The sequence below is a fragment of the Gymnodraco acuticeps genome, unplaced genomic scaffold, assembly GCF_902827175.1.
Source record: "Gymnodraco acuticeps unplaced genomic scaffold, fGymAcu1.1, whole genome shotgun sequence".
Classification (NCBI taxonomy): domain Eukaryota; kingdom Metazoa; phylum Chordata; class Actinopteri; order Perciformes; family Bathydraconidae; genus Gymnodraco; species Gymnodraco acuticeps.
In genome coordinates this window covers 208,415-223,758 of record NW_022991588.1, presented here as the reverse complement: position 1 = coordinate 223,758, position 15,344 = coordinate 208,415, and the positions used below count along the sequence as shown (strand labels likewise).

The 15,344-nt window shown below is 39.0% G+C and overlaps 1 protein-coding gene across 1 annotated transcript; it reads left to right on the top strand.

Moving 5' to 3' along the window:
* The first annotated feature begins 2,399 nt into the window (after positions 1–2,399).
* Positions 2,400–7,092, top strand: LOC117533904 (zona pellucida-like domain-containing protein 1). The gene is made up of 10 exons (XM_034197943.1): positions 2,400–2,505; positions 3,488–3,708; positions 3,821–4,002; positions 4,283–4,355; positions 4,824–4,921; positions 5,243–5,323; positions 5,524–5,695; positions 5,770–5,875; positions 6,715–6,764; positions 6,940–7,092. Exons 1-10 carry the CDS (start codon positions 2,400–2,402, stop codon positions 7,090–7,092), a joined length of 1,242 nt encoding a protein of 413 aa, XP_034053834.1.
* The last annotated feature ends 8,252 nt before the right edge of the window (positions 7,093–15,344 follow it).

Genomic DNA, 15,344 nt, shown 5'->3' with positions numbered 1-15,344 from the left:
ACCAAGGACTCTGCAGCAATGCTAGTGATTCTATGTGGTTTTATTACTCATTGTGTTAGATAGATACACACAATTACTGAACAGGTTTAGAGAGGGCATCAAAACCAAATCACTTTAGAAATAGCCACCTAAGGGCCCTTACCATCACCGTGTTGTGTTTTAAAAGTGTGTATTACCTCACAACACACAGAGTAATTGTTATCCAGACAGCCTAGCCTTTCGGAGAGGATGCCTACTTTGTCAGGTTGTAAATTCAGCCTGAGATGTGTCTTATGCTGTGTCTGCTTTATCAGTAGCAGAAATGCATGAGGACCGTGGAGCTAGAACAATAGAACTTTATAACTCCATCTGTTGAGGAAGATTTATTTAATTCAAAACTCAATAAAAGCGGATAAACGGACATTGTGTAGATACATCAGATTACACATGCAAACAATCAGTAATACTATCTTTTATTGCATGGTATACTCTTATTGTGTTGAGGAAAAAACAGCAAGGAATAGAGAAATAATAAGAAAGTAAGAAAGAAAGTCGCAAACTAAATTATTTATTGATTGAAACCACCAATTGAATGACTCAGAAAGTGGATTCTTCACAGCTCTCTGTATTGTTGTGGAAATATTTTCCAAGGCCCATAACTTTGACCCAGTGTATCAGTTCAAACTGTCCTGACTGAGCACAGGCACCTGTAACCTTGGCTGCTGTGCTCTCAGTGTTTTGTCTCCCTGTTCCTGCCTGTTGGCGTCAGCTGATAGAGGTGTTATCATTCTATCTTGTTATGCAGCATGTTGATGATGCTCTCTGAACTAGCTAAATACATGGGTCTGGGGTAGAGTTCTTCAGAATTGACGTGGCAACTCTACCGTGAAGTCAGAACCTCTGACTCTTGGACTTGTGATGTGAATCCTCCGGCCGTTAACTCCAAATAAACCATCATGTGTTTGACATCAAAGCTACTGCTCTTCCCGTGTCTCCTTCCTGAGTCGGTGACTCCCACTGCATAGCTACACAGAAGTTTCCTCTACATGTATAATCTTTTCATTCTCTGTGACACAGAGCTCCATGGTGTCCAAAAACTGCTCAAAATACCCAGGAAAATGAGTCACACAAGTCAAGTCACAATGTTGCACTGGATGACATGTCCCAGCATTATGAAAACGGGCACTTTAGTATATTGAGTAAATCCCACCAAAAGCTGCTACACAGCTGAACATACTCAGTAGAGGAGCAAATGTGTATTAATAGACAACTTAAAATAGCCCACAACACATGCATCATTCACTCCTGTTTGAGGAACAATTGATTAAAAAAAAGTGCCCAGATGTTAAAGAAAAGTGTTTTTTTATTTAACTTTAATTGTTTAACAGTTTTTAGTGTATGTCTTCAGTAAGAACCAGTGTCCTTCACAGTAAGACAAATACTGTCCTCGTAAAACCTCTTTGTATAGATCAGTTTAAAGGTCAGATAAATCTGCAATAAAATGTGAGTTGGTTATCTCGAGGCAGAGTAAAACCCTGCACACTTTTAACTTCAGCAGCAGCGAACACACCACTGGAGATGTACACCCCACTGAAGGCCTTTACTCTAAGTGACGCCTTGTGCATCACAATTACCCACACACAGCCCTGCATCAGACCGTGAGTTGACTTTTATTTTCATGTGAATGTGGGCCGCAGTGGCAGACGATGACAGCTTAATTCCCGGGCTGGGCCCCCCCTGCTGGGGCCCACCGTTTGTGTGAGCTGACAGACGGAGATCAGACTGAGGAGAGACGAGTGGGAACCCTCAGAGTGCGCTCAGGTTTCTGGGTGCTGTGAAAAGATTTGTCCAAACTATTCATATCTGACGAAGTTTCCCATGTTCTGCACTGCAGCGGGGTTTTCGTATAATGAGCTCCTCTATCTCTCTCATCTATGCTCACACAACAGATACAGATAAAGCTGACTTTAGTTTAGGTCCTTGCTGCCAGCAGAAACTACACGCCAGTGTTGGACTTTTCTCTCGTCACAAACCAGGGGAAGTGGGGGTCCATCCAATTACTTTGGAAAACGCAGGAAACAGGTAAACAGGTGTAGAAAAAAGAGGAGTGGGGATACCAATTCGGTGACCTCAGTTTAAAAAGGGGTTGGATAATAGGTGTATTCGACCAACATGAGCAACTGAGGTAAAAGGGGTCAGAGGGAGCAGGATAAGAAGGATTAACGGTCCTGGGGAACGAAGGTTGTTTTGCTTTGATAGAGGTCAGAGGGTGCAGCAGTTGGGGTGAAAAGGAAAGGCTTCTGGGAATTGTTTTTTAAAACCTAATTTAGCTTTTATTTTCACACATACCTGAGGAATGTGGATATAGCAATGTTGACCTTCTGAAGATGACAGTGGGAAAACCTCTCTCAGGTGCTGAGATGACACAAGTGTGCTTTGTCTTCCTGCTGATGAGTAACGCCGCCTCGGTCTCCACACAGTTTAATGGATACAACTGTGACGCCAGCTACCACAGCAGGTTCCCTGGTAGGAATACTTTCACTTAACATGCTTTCTCGTTAAAATCCATACACTCTTTTGTCTACACGTATGTTACACAGGTACAACAGGACATTTTTCTCCAAGTGTTAACTGTAACTCCTCCGAAGCACATCATTATAGTATTACACACATGAATAAGGCTTTTAGTGTGTTGAAAACATGAATTAACTGTTACTATGTGTGTTAAAAAAACCTTTATGAATGCTTTAATAACTATGCCTCAACAGCGTGTGATAACCAGCCTGTATTGATGTTAACTTGTGAGTGTGTCATGTTAAAATGTGCTCCTTGAGACACCTTATTTAGCAACTACCACAGAAGCAGCTTTGAGTATACTTGTCCAGGTGTTTTTATTAATGTTGTCCCTCCGTCTATCTTTAGACTGACTTTTATAGTGTCACAACCACGCAAGAGGTAGAAACAACACTTTACAGGTGTTTAGTTGAGATCAAAATGAAAGTGGAGTACATAATGGGGGTGGTTTTGGGCTGAAAGTTGAAGAGCAGTTTTAAAAAGGGGTTATCAGTTCAAAAGATAAGGAGAAGTTGTTTACCTGTGGCAGCTTTAGCAACAGTAATTAGTTTATTCGATATTTGAAGACGCTGAGATGTGTTCCTCAGTTTAGAGGACTTTTTTTGTATTATCCTACACAATAAATGGTATGAACAAAATAACAAAAACACGTCATATATATGGATTAAATGCAAGTAATGTCAATGTCAATTAGCTACATCACATTGGCAGCAATTTTCAAATTTGGGCAACATATTCACAGATTCATTTTCCCATACATTTGTACAACTTTCACTAATAAAATAACTCCATACTTGTGGCCTGCACTGGCATGGGATAGCTGTAAGAAAATAAACACATGTATCTGCCAATACCTGAAAGCAATCATTAGCCTTTATAATTCAAATAGTTAACCCAAACCTTTTCTCTTTCTCTCCTTCCTGTGTTCCTTCAGGTGAGCGGGACATCAGTGTGTACTGTGGTGTTCAGACCATCACCTTGAAGATCAACTTCTGCCCCGTGCTCTTCTCTGGCTACACGGACACAGATTTGGCCCTGAACGGTCACCACAGTGATGCCCAGTGCCGTGGCTTCATCAACAACAACACCTTCCCCACAGCGGTCCTGTTCAGCATCAGTCTCAACACTCTGGAGGCCTGTGGTAACAGCCTGGTGGTAAAGAATACACAATCACATGACGTTAATGTAATCAATAAGCAACTGCATCTTGTTGTTAATTGACCTGGGAGGAAGAAAGGTGACATGGCTGAGATGTTTGTCTCTGCAGGTCAGCACAGCCTACGGGGCCAATGCCTATGGGAACATGTCTCTGGTACAAATTGGGAATGTCTCGGGCTACATCGACACCCCTGACCCGCCGGCTATAATCAGCTACCTGCCCGGCCTGCTGTATAAATTCAGCTGCAGCTACCCGCTGGAGTACCTGGTCAATAACTCACAGCTGGCATCGTAGGTTGCAAGTTACTGCCAAAAAACATAAAATTGTGTGTCAAAAAGAGAGATTTACCATCAGGAAATACTTATTGGATTTTACCTTTACATTTATTTATTTAATAAGGAAACAATTAGGATTTGTTTATTGTATTAAAAAACGATGATGACATAAAGTGCCTGGTTGAAACCCTGAGAGAAATTGTGTAATGTGGATTTTTTTTAATCATTTATTTAACAATTTATATTTTCTTCTAAGATTCAGCTAAATCAATATATGTGTTGTATCTATTCACAGCTCATCTGTTGCTGTATCTGTCAAGGAGAGCAACGGTACATTTGTGAGCACGTTGAATATGATCCTGTACAACGTGAGTACACTGCTGGGCTCATCCTATTATATAAAATATTTTCTGTGGAAAGGCATGCATTTTGAAGCTTTGAATGAGGAGGGGTTTTTATGTTCATAATCTTTTAATAAAGTCAGTGTACTAATTTTAAATTTTAAATTGATGATTTACTTGATATTTTATTTATTTTCAAGACCAAAACTGACAAATAATGGAATGTTTTTTTCTCTACAATTGACGTGGGCAGTGTGGTTTAGTTTGAGTCAATTCAACTAGTCCGTCTTGTTGCTGCAAATACTCACATTAGAGCACCAAATGTGTATTAATTTACCACTTGAAATAGTCCCCAAACAGCAGTGCCCAGCTGTGTTAAGAAATGAAAAGCCTTTTTCGATTTAAATGAATGCCGCCTTTACTCTTATAAATTATCCCATTCCATATTTTGAATGGAAAAACTGACTTTTCACTTTGACTTTTTTTCTTGATCAGGATTCCACCTACAATCAACCCCTGTCTATTCCAATGGCTGGACTGGCTCTGAAAACCAGAGTCTTTGCTGCTGTGAAAGCCACAAACTTAGACAAACGGTACCAGATAACATCTTATTATTTTCTACTGAATGTTGATTTTCTCATCATTTTCAGATGTCTTAAATATTGTTTATGTGGTTGGCATCTATTCCATTACAACAACAACCTGACATATTGGTTATACAAAACATCTTTCCCACCATCATTTTTAAAGATGAAGACTGTTTTTTCTATGGTTTGCCTGCATTCATTATGCCATTATGTTATTATTATACTTGAAGGCGCCAGTCTGCAGCAGAGAAAGCCCTGATCTGTGCTTTCCCATGTGCAGTTAGATCTGTATCCTCCATCAGGGCTCACAGTTTTGTCCCTCTGCAGGTGGAACATCTTGATGGACTACTGTTACACAACCCCCTCAGGGAATCCTAATGATGAATTTCGCTATGACCTTTTCTTTGGGTAATCTCGCTTTTTTCTCTCTTCAAGATAATGACTTGATAAACCACAAAAGAGAGTCATTTTCCATTCAGGCTCTCCAAAGGGCTTATCCTTAATGAATGCTACCCTTTCTCATTGAGTGCTTAAGCAAAACCTAGAAGTAAAATATGCAATTTTCAGTGTGCACATATGAGTATCTGTGTTGTTCTCTTGTGACACAGCTGCTCCAAAGACCCACAGACGACAGTTTTTGAGAATGGGAAGAGTCAGATGGGCCGATTTTCCTTCGAGGTTTTTCGTTTTGTTAAACACAGACACCAGAAGATGTCAACTGTGTTTCTGCACTGCGTCACCAAGCTCTGCCGGGCAGACGACTGCATCATGCTCATGCCGGTGAGTCCAACACTTTTCTCAGTTTGTGTCTCCTGACATCAATGAGGACTGAATTTGTATGATATGATTGGCAGATTTGTGCGAAACGACGTAGGAGGGATGGAGAGGAGAGCATTGATTCCCCACCAGTTGCATCTGGGAACGCCATCATCACAGCTGGACCAATCATCACCAGGAGTGGTATGAACAATGAAATTACATAAAAAGGAAGAGTTTGACATTTCTGGGATACATTTATTTGCTTTTTTGTTGAGGGTTAGATACAAAGATACCACTCATGTCAAACATGCAGCTACGTTCACCATTAAATATGAAGAACACTGGCTGTCAATAACCCCCTGTAAAGCACATTTTGATATTTACACCATGGTTTTTGTACAGATTAAACACACCAGAAATAACATGTTACTTGGTGAGCTTTAAAGGAGCTTTCAGGCGGTTTTGTTAGCTTACCAAGGACAATGTGTCATTATGTTTCAAGTCTTAATGCTTAGCTAAGCTAATGCTATGGCTTGTGGCGTTAGCTTAATAGATATCTATACAAAAGCCATGTCAATAAAACAATATGTTGGGGCTCTAAAGCTTGCTAATTAACTACTTTTTGTTTTCTCCCAGAGAGTTTGAATGAGGAGATTGTGAGCTTATTGCACAAAGATTAGAAACGGAGAAACCGCTATCCTGGACACAAAAATAGTCTCATATAAACTCATGTACAACATGTGTTTGTACAAATTAAACAAACATGATATAAAGTGTTAATTAGTGAGCTTTAGAGGGGCAGATTTGGTTATCTCTGGGCAGAGCAAGGCTTACTATATCCCCTGTTTAAAGTCTTTATGCTTAGCTAGGCTAACCGGGTTCAACTTAAAATCTAACAGACAAATAAGAAAATGGGAATAAGAAAATGGGATCAATCTTATCAGCAAAAAAGCAAAAATAAACATCCAGGGAGTCATTGAAGATTAGCCTGTAGCCTGTAAAAATGCTTCTAATAAACACTTTCAAAAAATATTTTCCAGATGAAACTCCTGCCAACAACTCCCAACTCGGTAAGCTTCTGTTGTCACAAATGAGAAAATGTTTTAAATATATTCTGTGACTAAGTCCTGTTAAGATAGCAGAAACCATGGACATTTGTGGAAACTATGGTTATGTTAGGCCTTCATCAAAGGACATGTCTGTTTTAAGGGTCTGCCTTTCTTCACTTTTCCTAACCCCCCCAGCGACCGGTACCCCCCCCCCACCCGATGAACCCAGTGACCAGTGCTCTGATCTCGGGCGTGGTCATCCTGGGCGGGGTCAGCGTGGGCTTCTCGCTGCTGTCGCTCCGCCTCCTGAAGAAGTCCCGCCTCCCAGCAACCTCTGCATCAGGTGTTTGGAACACCACCTTTAAATGAATAAACATCTGTAAACGATAACAACATGGTACTGACTGTATGTGAAGAATGAGTACACATGTTGGGTTCAAAATATGTATGTGTGCTTTCCTTTTTACACACATTAATAAATGTGGATATTTTATTGTTGTAGGTGTTTTGTATTTATTGCCTTTAATACCTCATTATTCTTGTTTAATTAATTGGCATCTATTGGTGGATAATCACAGTGTTTACAGAAGATGTACACTCATATATATTATGCAAATGATAAAACGTTATTCTTTAGAACTTGTAATAAAAGATTGCATCAGAAATGTTCCCTTTCTCTCTTTGATGCAACTTACGAAAATTACTTGTTTTGACAAAATGCATCTTATTTTTTCCATAAAATTGATGAAATTAGCTGATACACAAGATTAGACTGAAACCAAAACAGCTTATAAACCATTCAAACAAAAAAGGGGCATATATCTTCTGTTTTCATTCAAATAGCATTTAAGCTATAGCATTACAACCACCTGTTATGAAGCATTTTACAGTGTTTCAAAATAAAAAGAGTTACGATGTATCCCTGAATGTTGAATTCTGTTATAAGCTTCCTGTTGCATTTATAGGTTTGAAGAACATGTTTGGGATTTAGAATACACAAAAACTATAAATTGTATCCGTCTTAAGTGGAAATGTACATACTTTAAACAGTAAAAAGAAATGTCAACAATTTAGAAAAAACACTTCACCTCGATGCCGGGAGTTAGAAAAGTTTTATTATGTTACAGAATCAATGTATTCAAATGTTTTCTTTAGGAATATTGTTGCTGTTGAGTATTTAAGCTAGATAACCATTTAAACGTTTTCTTTAAAGAAAATACATATTTCACATACTGTATCAGGAAGTTGATTGTTTTCACTGTTCTCTATGTACTCAGAAAAGGACATACAGCTAAAACAAGGACAATAAAGGAAAACTAGAGAATGCAATTCCTGAAGAAATTGCTAGTGGGAATGCTTTGCTGAAAATCTGACGCTAAACTGCTATGCTGAAATGTAATGTGTAAGAAGAAAGTGAAGAATTGAGATTGAAATGATACATGAACACTGGGGGCTTGAATGTGTGATGAGAGAAGAAAAGAAAGTAAAAAGGCTTGGAAAAGCAGCAGAATATTTGAACTGCAAACTTCTGAACTAACTTGATGGCGAATGATCTGTCGCCATGCCAACGGCATTTGATGACACCCCATAACACGCTTAGATGCGTTGATGGCTGCATCGTTACCAAACCTGTGAAGTTTTGGGGCGTTTGGAGCAGTTTCACTGTAGTTATGAGAAAACTGTGTTTCATGGCGAGCATTGTGTTGGCATTTGAAGAAATCTCAAAACTGTCCCATAGATGTCTTCACGGCTGGACTGTTAGCACACTGCTATCTGAAGTCTGCTGCTCTGAGCATGTCAGTTGGAGCGATTACATCATCGTGTTCCATTACACAGGTGTTTATATTTGAGCTAACGAGGTGTGCAGAGATCACAGGTTTCCATTGTTCTGAATGAGAGATTAACCTCTTACATGTGAACGTTTTGTGGAAGAACCGTAACAGATATCTGTGAAATTTCAAAACGTGAAGCATGTCAAGGAAGTTGAGTATCTGAAGTGTACTTTCGGGTTAATAATGTGGCCTTTTTGGCAGTTTAACTAAAGGTGTGCGGCTGCTGCTGTGAGGAAATATCAACCTGAAATTATAATGGGCATTAATGGAGGCATTTTGAATGTTTTTGTCACTTCATGCCCTCAAGAGGCATTTTGTTTAATTATTTTTTGCTTAATTATTTGTCATTTTTCAAGCTACGAGATGTTTTCCTACGTTTGTCATAAAAAATGATGTCTCAGCAAGGTAGGGTTTGGGATTTATGGCAGTTTTAAAAAAATATATGAAGGCAAATTTCAAGATGTTCTACCCTCTAGCTGTGACATCACACACTCTAGTCAATGTTAAAATCTGAAGAAAACCTCTTTAACAAGGTCTGAACAATGTTTAATATCTCTAAAAGTAAGAATCAGATTTAAAAGTTGTTTTAGAAGAATAATGTCAGAAAGATGTGCAACATTTTAAAGTTGGAATGAGGTTTCTGAGTGAAAGTATGAATGAACAGTTAGTAGTTGAAGTCGCATGAAGATTTGTTGAAGTCTGAAGAATTTCTCCATTGACTTCAATGGTTAAAAATGTGATGTATTATGGGATGTATCTCTGGAATTATGAAAGTTATGAATGAGAAAAGTAATAGCCATCGATTCCCGACCGAGCTGAACGTTTTGATGTTTGAACTGAGTTTCTGCGATGTTCAATGCGGGAGAAGAAGAGGGCCAAAATAAGTCGGCGGAATAATAATAATAAACTTTTCGTCCGTAGAATAACAGTTAGTTGGAATGCTGTTAACAGCATTCCCACTAAATGATAGAGTAACACACAAACATTTAAGCACTGTATACACATAATAAATACAAATGCATTATGTATATGCTGTGTATAAACAACAAGAGGTTTTGAATAAGGAAAATGTTTTAATGTTAATGTTTCGGAGATACAATGATTTCACCAAACATTGTATCAGCAAGTTTGTGTTTTACTAAATATGCATATAAAGTACACTGTTAGTCAACATTGTGTGGCTAAGGCCCAATGATAGGCATTTTTGTTGTTGGTAACAAATTCATCTGTAATTAGGTTAGGAAAGGTTGCCATTTCCTCAATCATTGATTCGACTAAAGAAAGTTTATTTATCCCTCTTTAATATCGACACCTATCTGTAAAAGTGTTCCAAATGTCACGGCCTTGTTGGTGTCCAATCTCAAGGAAAATGAGCAAAATACCAAGCACAGCAAGAGCTCATTTGATGACTGCCAGAATTAATCTTTCCATTTTTGCTTTCCATATTGATTTTCTTTTCCGATGACCTATATAAATGTATTTTGCCGGCAGCTGCGTTTCAAGTATCTGACTCCACGGCTGTTTTTGTGACCTGCACGGCTTTGCTGCATTCACTGCTCTTTATCACTCTAATCCCTCATTTCAACAGCCATTTTGAGATGTATTCAGCGTTCACAATGACCACAGATAACTGAAATGAGAGGAATAAATGCTATCATCCACCCTCTCAGTTTATTATCAGAGATAATTGATTAAACCCTCCTCCAAAATTGGGAATGAGGCTGGGAATTGGCTTTGAATGCTTAAGTCAATCTCAGGCTAGTCACAACCAAAGAAAATGTTTTCCGAAGAATAAATATGAGGGTGTGTGTGTTGGGAAAGATGAGAGGCCTGAAGGAAGCTTATGGCATGTTTCAGTGCACACAGGATGACAATAACAATGTTTCCTGTATTTGTTTTGTGTCATGCATTTGACAGAACATTCACAAAGAAGCCCATCCTTCAACTTGACCCCAATCAGAGCTTTCTCTTCCCAGAAGGCTCACCTGACAAGATTGGGTTCCCAGCTGTCCTTCAATCATTTCACTCAAACCTCAACACTCAGTTAACTGAAAAAGATGCTAGAATAGTATTGCTAGGTCTACGTGGAGCACAACATTCTAAAAAGTAAATCTTTACTTTATTTACACTTTGAAAATAAGGAACACTTAATGGTCAAATATAATAAATGTGAGTGACATTGTTATTCTGACCAACATGTTAGATCCTGATAACATGCCATGACTGATGAGCATCAAAAGACGTTATTTAAAAGGAATGTTGTGCCGATTTATCAAATGAAACTCCAGAAGACAGTAGGTCATCTTTCCTATAGTATATTAAAACCTCTTGAGCCCCAAGCCTGTTTTTCAGGTTTCAGGCTCGAAAATGACATTTCCAGAACAAATGACCATATCTTCCCTTCTAAAAGGGTTAAATTAATAATCTTTTTTCTCAAAGTAATGATAAACCTCAAATCAGAATCAATATAGATGTTTTTTATTTTAAAGAAAATTCAGATTGAACATGGTAAAAAACTGTAAATTATAGTGATATTTTGTACTTATAGTGAAAACTAACCTTGGATGATCGGTTAGTAGACTAAAAGCTTTAGGAATCCAAAGTACAACATATAATAAGAACCCTGTATCAAGATTGATGGAAAACAAGTGATACCTTTTTAGACAGATTTAGCAAAAAAAAACCTCTTCTGGGGCCATTTGGGTGGATTTTCCTTATCTCTGGCCCCCCTTCTTCGATTTTGACATGTGACATCTCTTTCTGACCGTTAGAGCCAATATAATCGAAGGGAAATCGTCCCGCACACACTCATGTTAAAAAAAGGTAGCGACTTTGTGCATTCAATCTTGCTACAGAGCGTAGGAATGGCCTGCTCTGATATTTGAAAACGGAATTGCAGTTTTATTGCTTATAGATTATCAGAACATTTCAAAGGGGACACAGTCACATTGGATATTAACCTATGGATTAACTACAGCATAATTTTTATCGTTTTAATGCCATTGAAGACCAGTTTTGACCCGACAAAACCAAGGTAAACCATGTTAGCGTTTCAGGCTACCTAGCGCTACACATTTTTTGATGTACGTTTTTGTTGATAACGTCGCGAGTTTGTATCTTTCAGTGTTGAGATGGGCACCGTTAGATTCTGTGTCTTTACGATCATAAACGATGTGTTGGATGTGCAGCTAGGATAAGTAATAAGGGATCTAGGAGTGATCTTCGGTGCCTTTTTTCGCTCAGGGCTAATTCAGAGGGTCAGTGTTAGCATTGTGTGTTTTTTTTGGAGAAAAAAATGATAAAGATCAGTTAAATTAGTTTTTTCCCGTTATATGGATATCAAATATTTATAGTTTATTAAATATTAAGGTTCCTTAGACGTTGTTTCCTGCAAATGACGCGATTTCGGCCCCGGAACCGGGTCCGTGGGGCTTAAGAGCAGGGGCAGCAGGTACTGTAGGCTAGGGAAGGCTAAGCCTTCCCAAATATTTGTGTCACTGCATCCTGGTAAAATAAAAATATAATAATGTTTGTGTCTTTGACATTAGCGCTGCTATGCAGCCACCAGTAAACTGTACTACGAAGCCAGTTCAACAGACCCTGGATATGTTTGAGTTATCTTAACTAACCCTAACAAACGAGCGGTCCTACGACGCTGGTTATCAACTCGGTAAATCAAGCCAGGGTTTCTCTCTCCAGCTGAGAGCGCGTTCACGTGAAAGGGGCGGGGTTAGCTACATTTGACCAATCACAGGGACAAGTGTACTGACAGCGCAGCGTCATACTTCATTAATGAAAAGTAAACTAATATTAGACAAATATGAACTTTAAACATCCATGATTTAAACATATAATCCAGGAAACCCCATAGCCACACCTGAGAGGTGAAAATATAACAACTGGTTAAAAAATAAACAAATAACAGTGTTTGAAAGCATACAACAGTTTTATGATACTGCTCCATCTAAGACAGGAGTGGATCTGACTTTAATTACATTTGAGTTGAGTGTTTCGTCAACTTAATGTGTTGCTTAAAATAATACTTCTGCATACAGTATGTGACAATGTAAGTGTTGCACAGCCAGATACGGCTCGAGAAACTGACTGATAAGGAAATATTGTGATATTATATGATCGATGATCTGATTGATGATGTGATATCAGTGTGATATGAATGATGCGACACGTCGGCGTCTTCTCTGCATACGGCAGTTTAAACTGTATTTCCTTTATCCTGTAATATGACTTGATAGATTTAAACTCTGCACACTGAGCTCTAATTGGTCAGCAGGCGGTGCTTTCACTGAGTTGATCTCTTTTCTATAGACGCCGGGGGCGGGCAGCGTCAGGTAATTAGCCTTCCCAAACCTGAGCCTCACGCGCCGCCTATGCTTAAGAGGCTAAGTGTGAGGCCCCAGGTGGATAGAAACCATACATGCTCTTACTTTATTATGTTTCATATTAGCAGGCAAAGGGGGCTGCATTTCACACACAAAGTCACAAAGCCTTAAGAACATTGTTAAAGACATACAACTTAGAAGGGAACTGTGTTGGGATTCATCATCTGCCTCCAGGAGAGAACCTCAATCACAAAAAGTGAATTGTTTGCGCAAACTGAGGCAGCCCCTCCTAAAGTCCTATTGACCCTGTTTCTGTCCAATCCTAAAACAGTGTTCTGACCACACCATGTATTTCACCATACATAAAACAGACCACTGCGCTCTTATTCACAACAAACAAAGACAATGAGGGGGTGAGAATTGAGCAGACTACCGGTAAATTTTCTTGATTGACATCTCTGGATTATGCATCAACATTTGGACCGTTGCTTATATTTGGACCATTTTCTGTGTTTGACATCTGTGTGTTTTCCACAGAGGGCCGAGCAGGGAGATGGCTATATTCAGCTTCCTCATCCTGACCTCCTTGTGTATTGCAGGCCGAGAGGCCTTCAGCATATCTGAGTGTGGAGCATATGCCAGACGTCCAGGTAAAATGAGCGTAATCTACAATACCATTTATTATTTTTTGATGTGGATTGAAGGGAGCACATTGATTTTCGTTCAGATGTAGACAAGCCATATTGATTCAAGTTTACTCCAGATATTTCACACCTGAAAGAGTGCTAATTGCTCTGGTAAATGTGTTTGCCCAAGAAAAGTAGATGTTAACCCTTTGATACACAAGCTATGGAAACCCCCTCTAAGACACAACATGGGTAAAAAATGACCCGTATTGACTTACAGTGTTATTTAATGCATGGTTGAGTGTTTCTTTGCTATATTTTTGGAAATCAACTTATTTCATCATTAAATATTCAAAATATTCATTAAATATCTTGTTTTTGAAAACCCTAAATCATTACTTTTGTTTCTCCTTTGTTAATTACTAAACTAAAATAGTTTTTATAATATTACATCAAGTTTACAGACATGGGTCGAAAATGACCCATGTCTGTAGACATACTATAATAATGATTTTGTCAAAAAACATTTTAGCAGTGATTTGGACCAAAGAATAACACAATTAATATTTGAAATGTTTATTTGTCACTTTGTCACACTCACACATAGCATACACCATACAACTGATACAATTAATTTTGAACTTTTTGAACTGTTAGTGAATCTGTATTGTTACTGCAGTGAACTGTGGTGAATGCTGAATGTTTAAAATGAACTCATGACACTCATGAAACAAACTCATGAAATGAACTCATATGAGTAAGTTGCAATCTAGTGCATACATGCCTCACAAATCACAACAACATGTTTGTGCTCCTTGCACACAGGGCTGGTGCACTTGGCACACCAGCTGCTGGCTTTTCAATCTTTGGCAGTTGGGCAGATCTTGCACCTCTTCCTCTTCACTTGGCCCTCCTGTGGCTGGGTGGTGGCTGCGCTTACTTTTTTTAACCCACATCTTTCCATTGCCTCTGTAATATGGGTTTGGAGGTGGGACGTGCCCTCCATGCGTCTCCTCATGTGTGGCATGACCAGCTCTTTGCCCAGCTCCTATATGAAGAGCCGCCGTGCATTAGTCACACCACCCATGTAACCAGGGTGTTGTGCAGTGTAGATGGTGAAGGCGTTGAGGGTGGCAACATCCAGCACATTGTGCCAGAGCACCATGGGCCACCTCCGTGTTCTCCGCTTGCTTGTACATGCGAACCATTTGATCCATTGTGTCCACTCCTGATTTTGTGTGGTTGTAATATTGGATCACTTCTGGCTTCCTCTTAACACTCTGGTCATCCACTGCTGTGTCATCATGCATTGTGCTTAGCAGCACAACAGCCTTCCCCTTTTTCGGGACATAGCTCACCATTGTCATGTTGCCACAGAATCCAAATTTGGAGCTGTACTTCTCTCTCAGTTTGTTTGGCTTCATGACAGGTGGTATGTCTGGCTTGTTCTGGCGAAGAGTCCCCACAAGCGTAAGGTTCTTCTCTAGGAGCTTCTCAGCCAAAGGAATGCTGGTAAAGAAGTTATCCATGGTTATGTTGCGACCTATGAACAGAACAAAAAAAATGAATGGTCAATTTAGTCAACATGTAATTCTCTAAATTCTAACATTAAAATAAACCTGATGGAATATTGATTATTATTATTATGGAGTACTGCATTGTATTTTATTCCATTCTATGCTTATAAATTAATCAATTTCTCACAATGGTAATACAAAATGAAATAGACACTATGAGAGAGTGGAAAAGTGATCTAGGTATTGTGCTAGAACTTCAAGAGTATATTCACTGTATGTACTCTGTATTCTATATTCACCTGTGTG

Excerpts from the sequence above, each read along its gene's own strand:
- LOC117533904 (XM_034197943.1), top strand. The coding sequence starts at position 2,400 with ATGACACAAGTGTGCTTTGTCTTCCTGCTGATGAGTAACGCCGCCTCG. Across the intron at positions 4,922-5,242 it reads GCCACAAACTTAGACAAACG|GTGGAACATCTTGATGGACT; the intron begins GTACCAGATAAC and ends GTCCCTCTGCAG. Across the intron at positions 6,765-6,939 it reads GTAAGCTTCTGTTGTCACAA|CCGATGAACCCAGTGACCAG; the intron begins ATGAGAAAATGT and ends CCCCCCCCCCAC.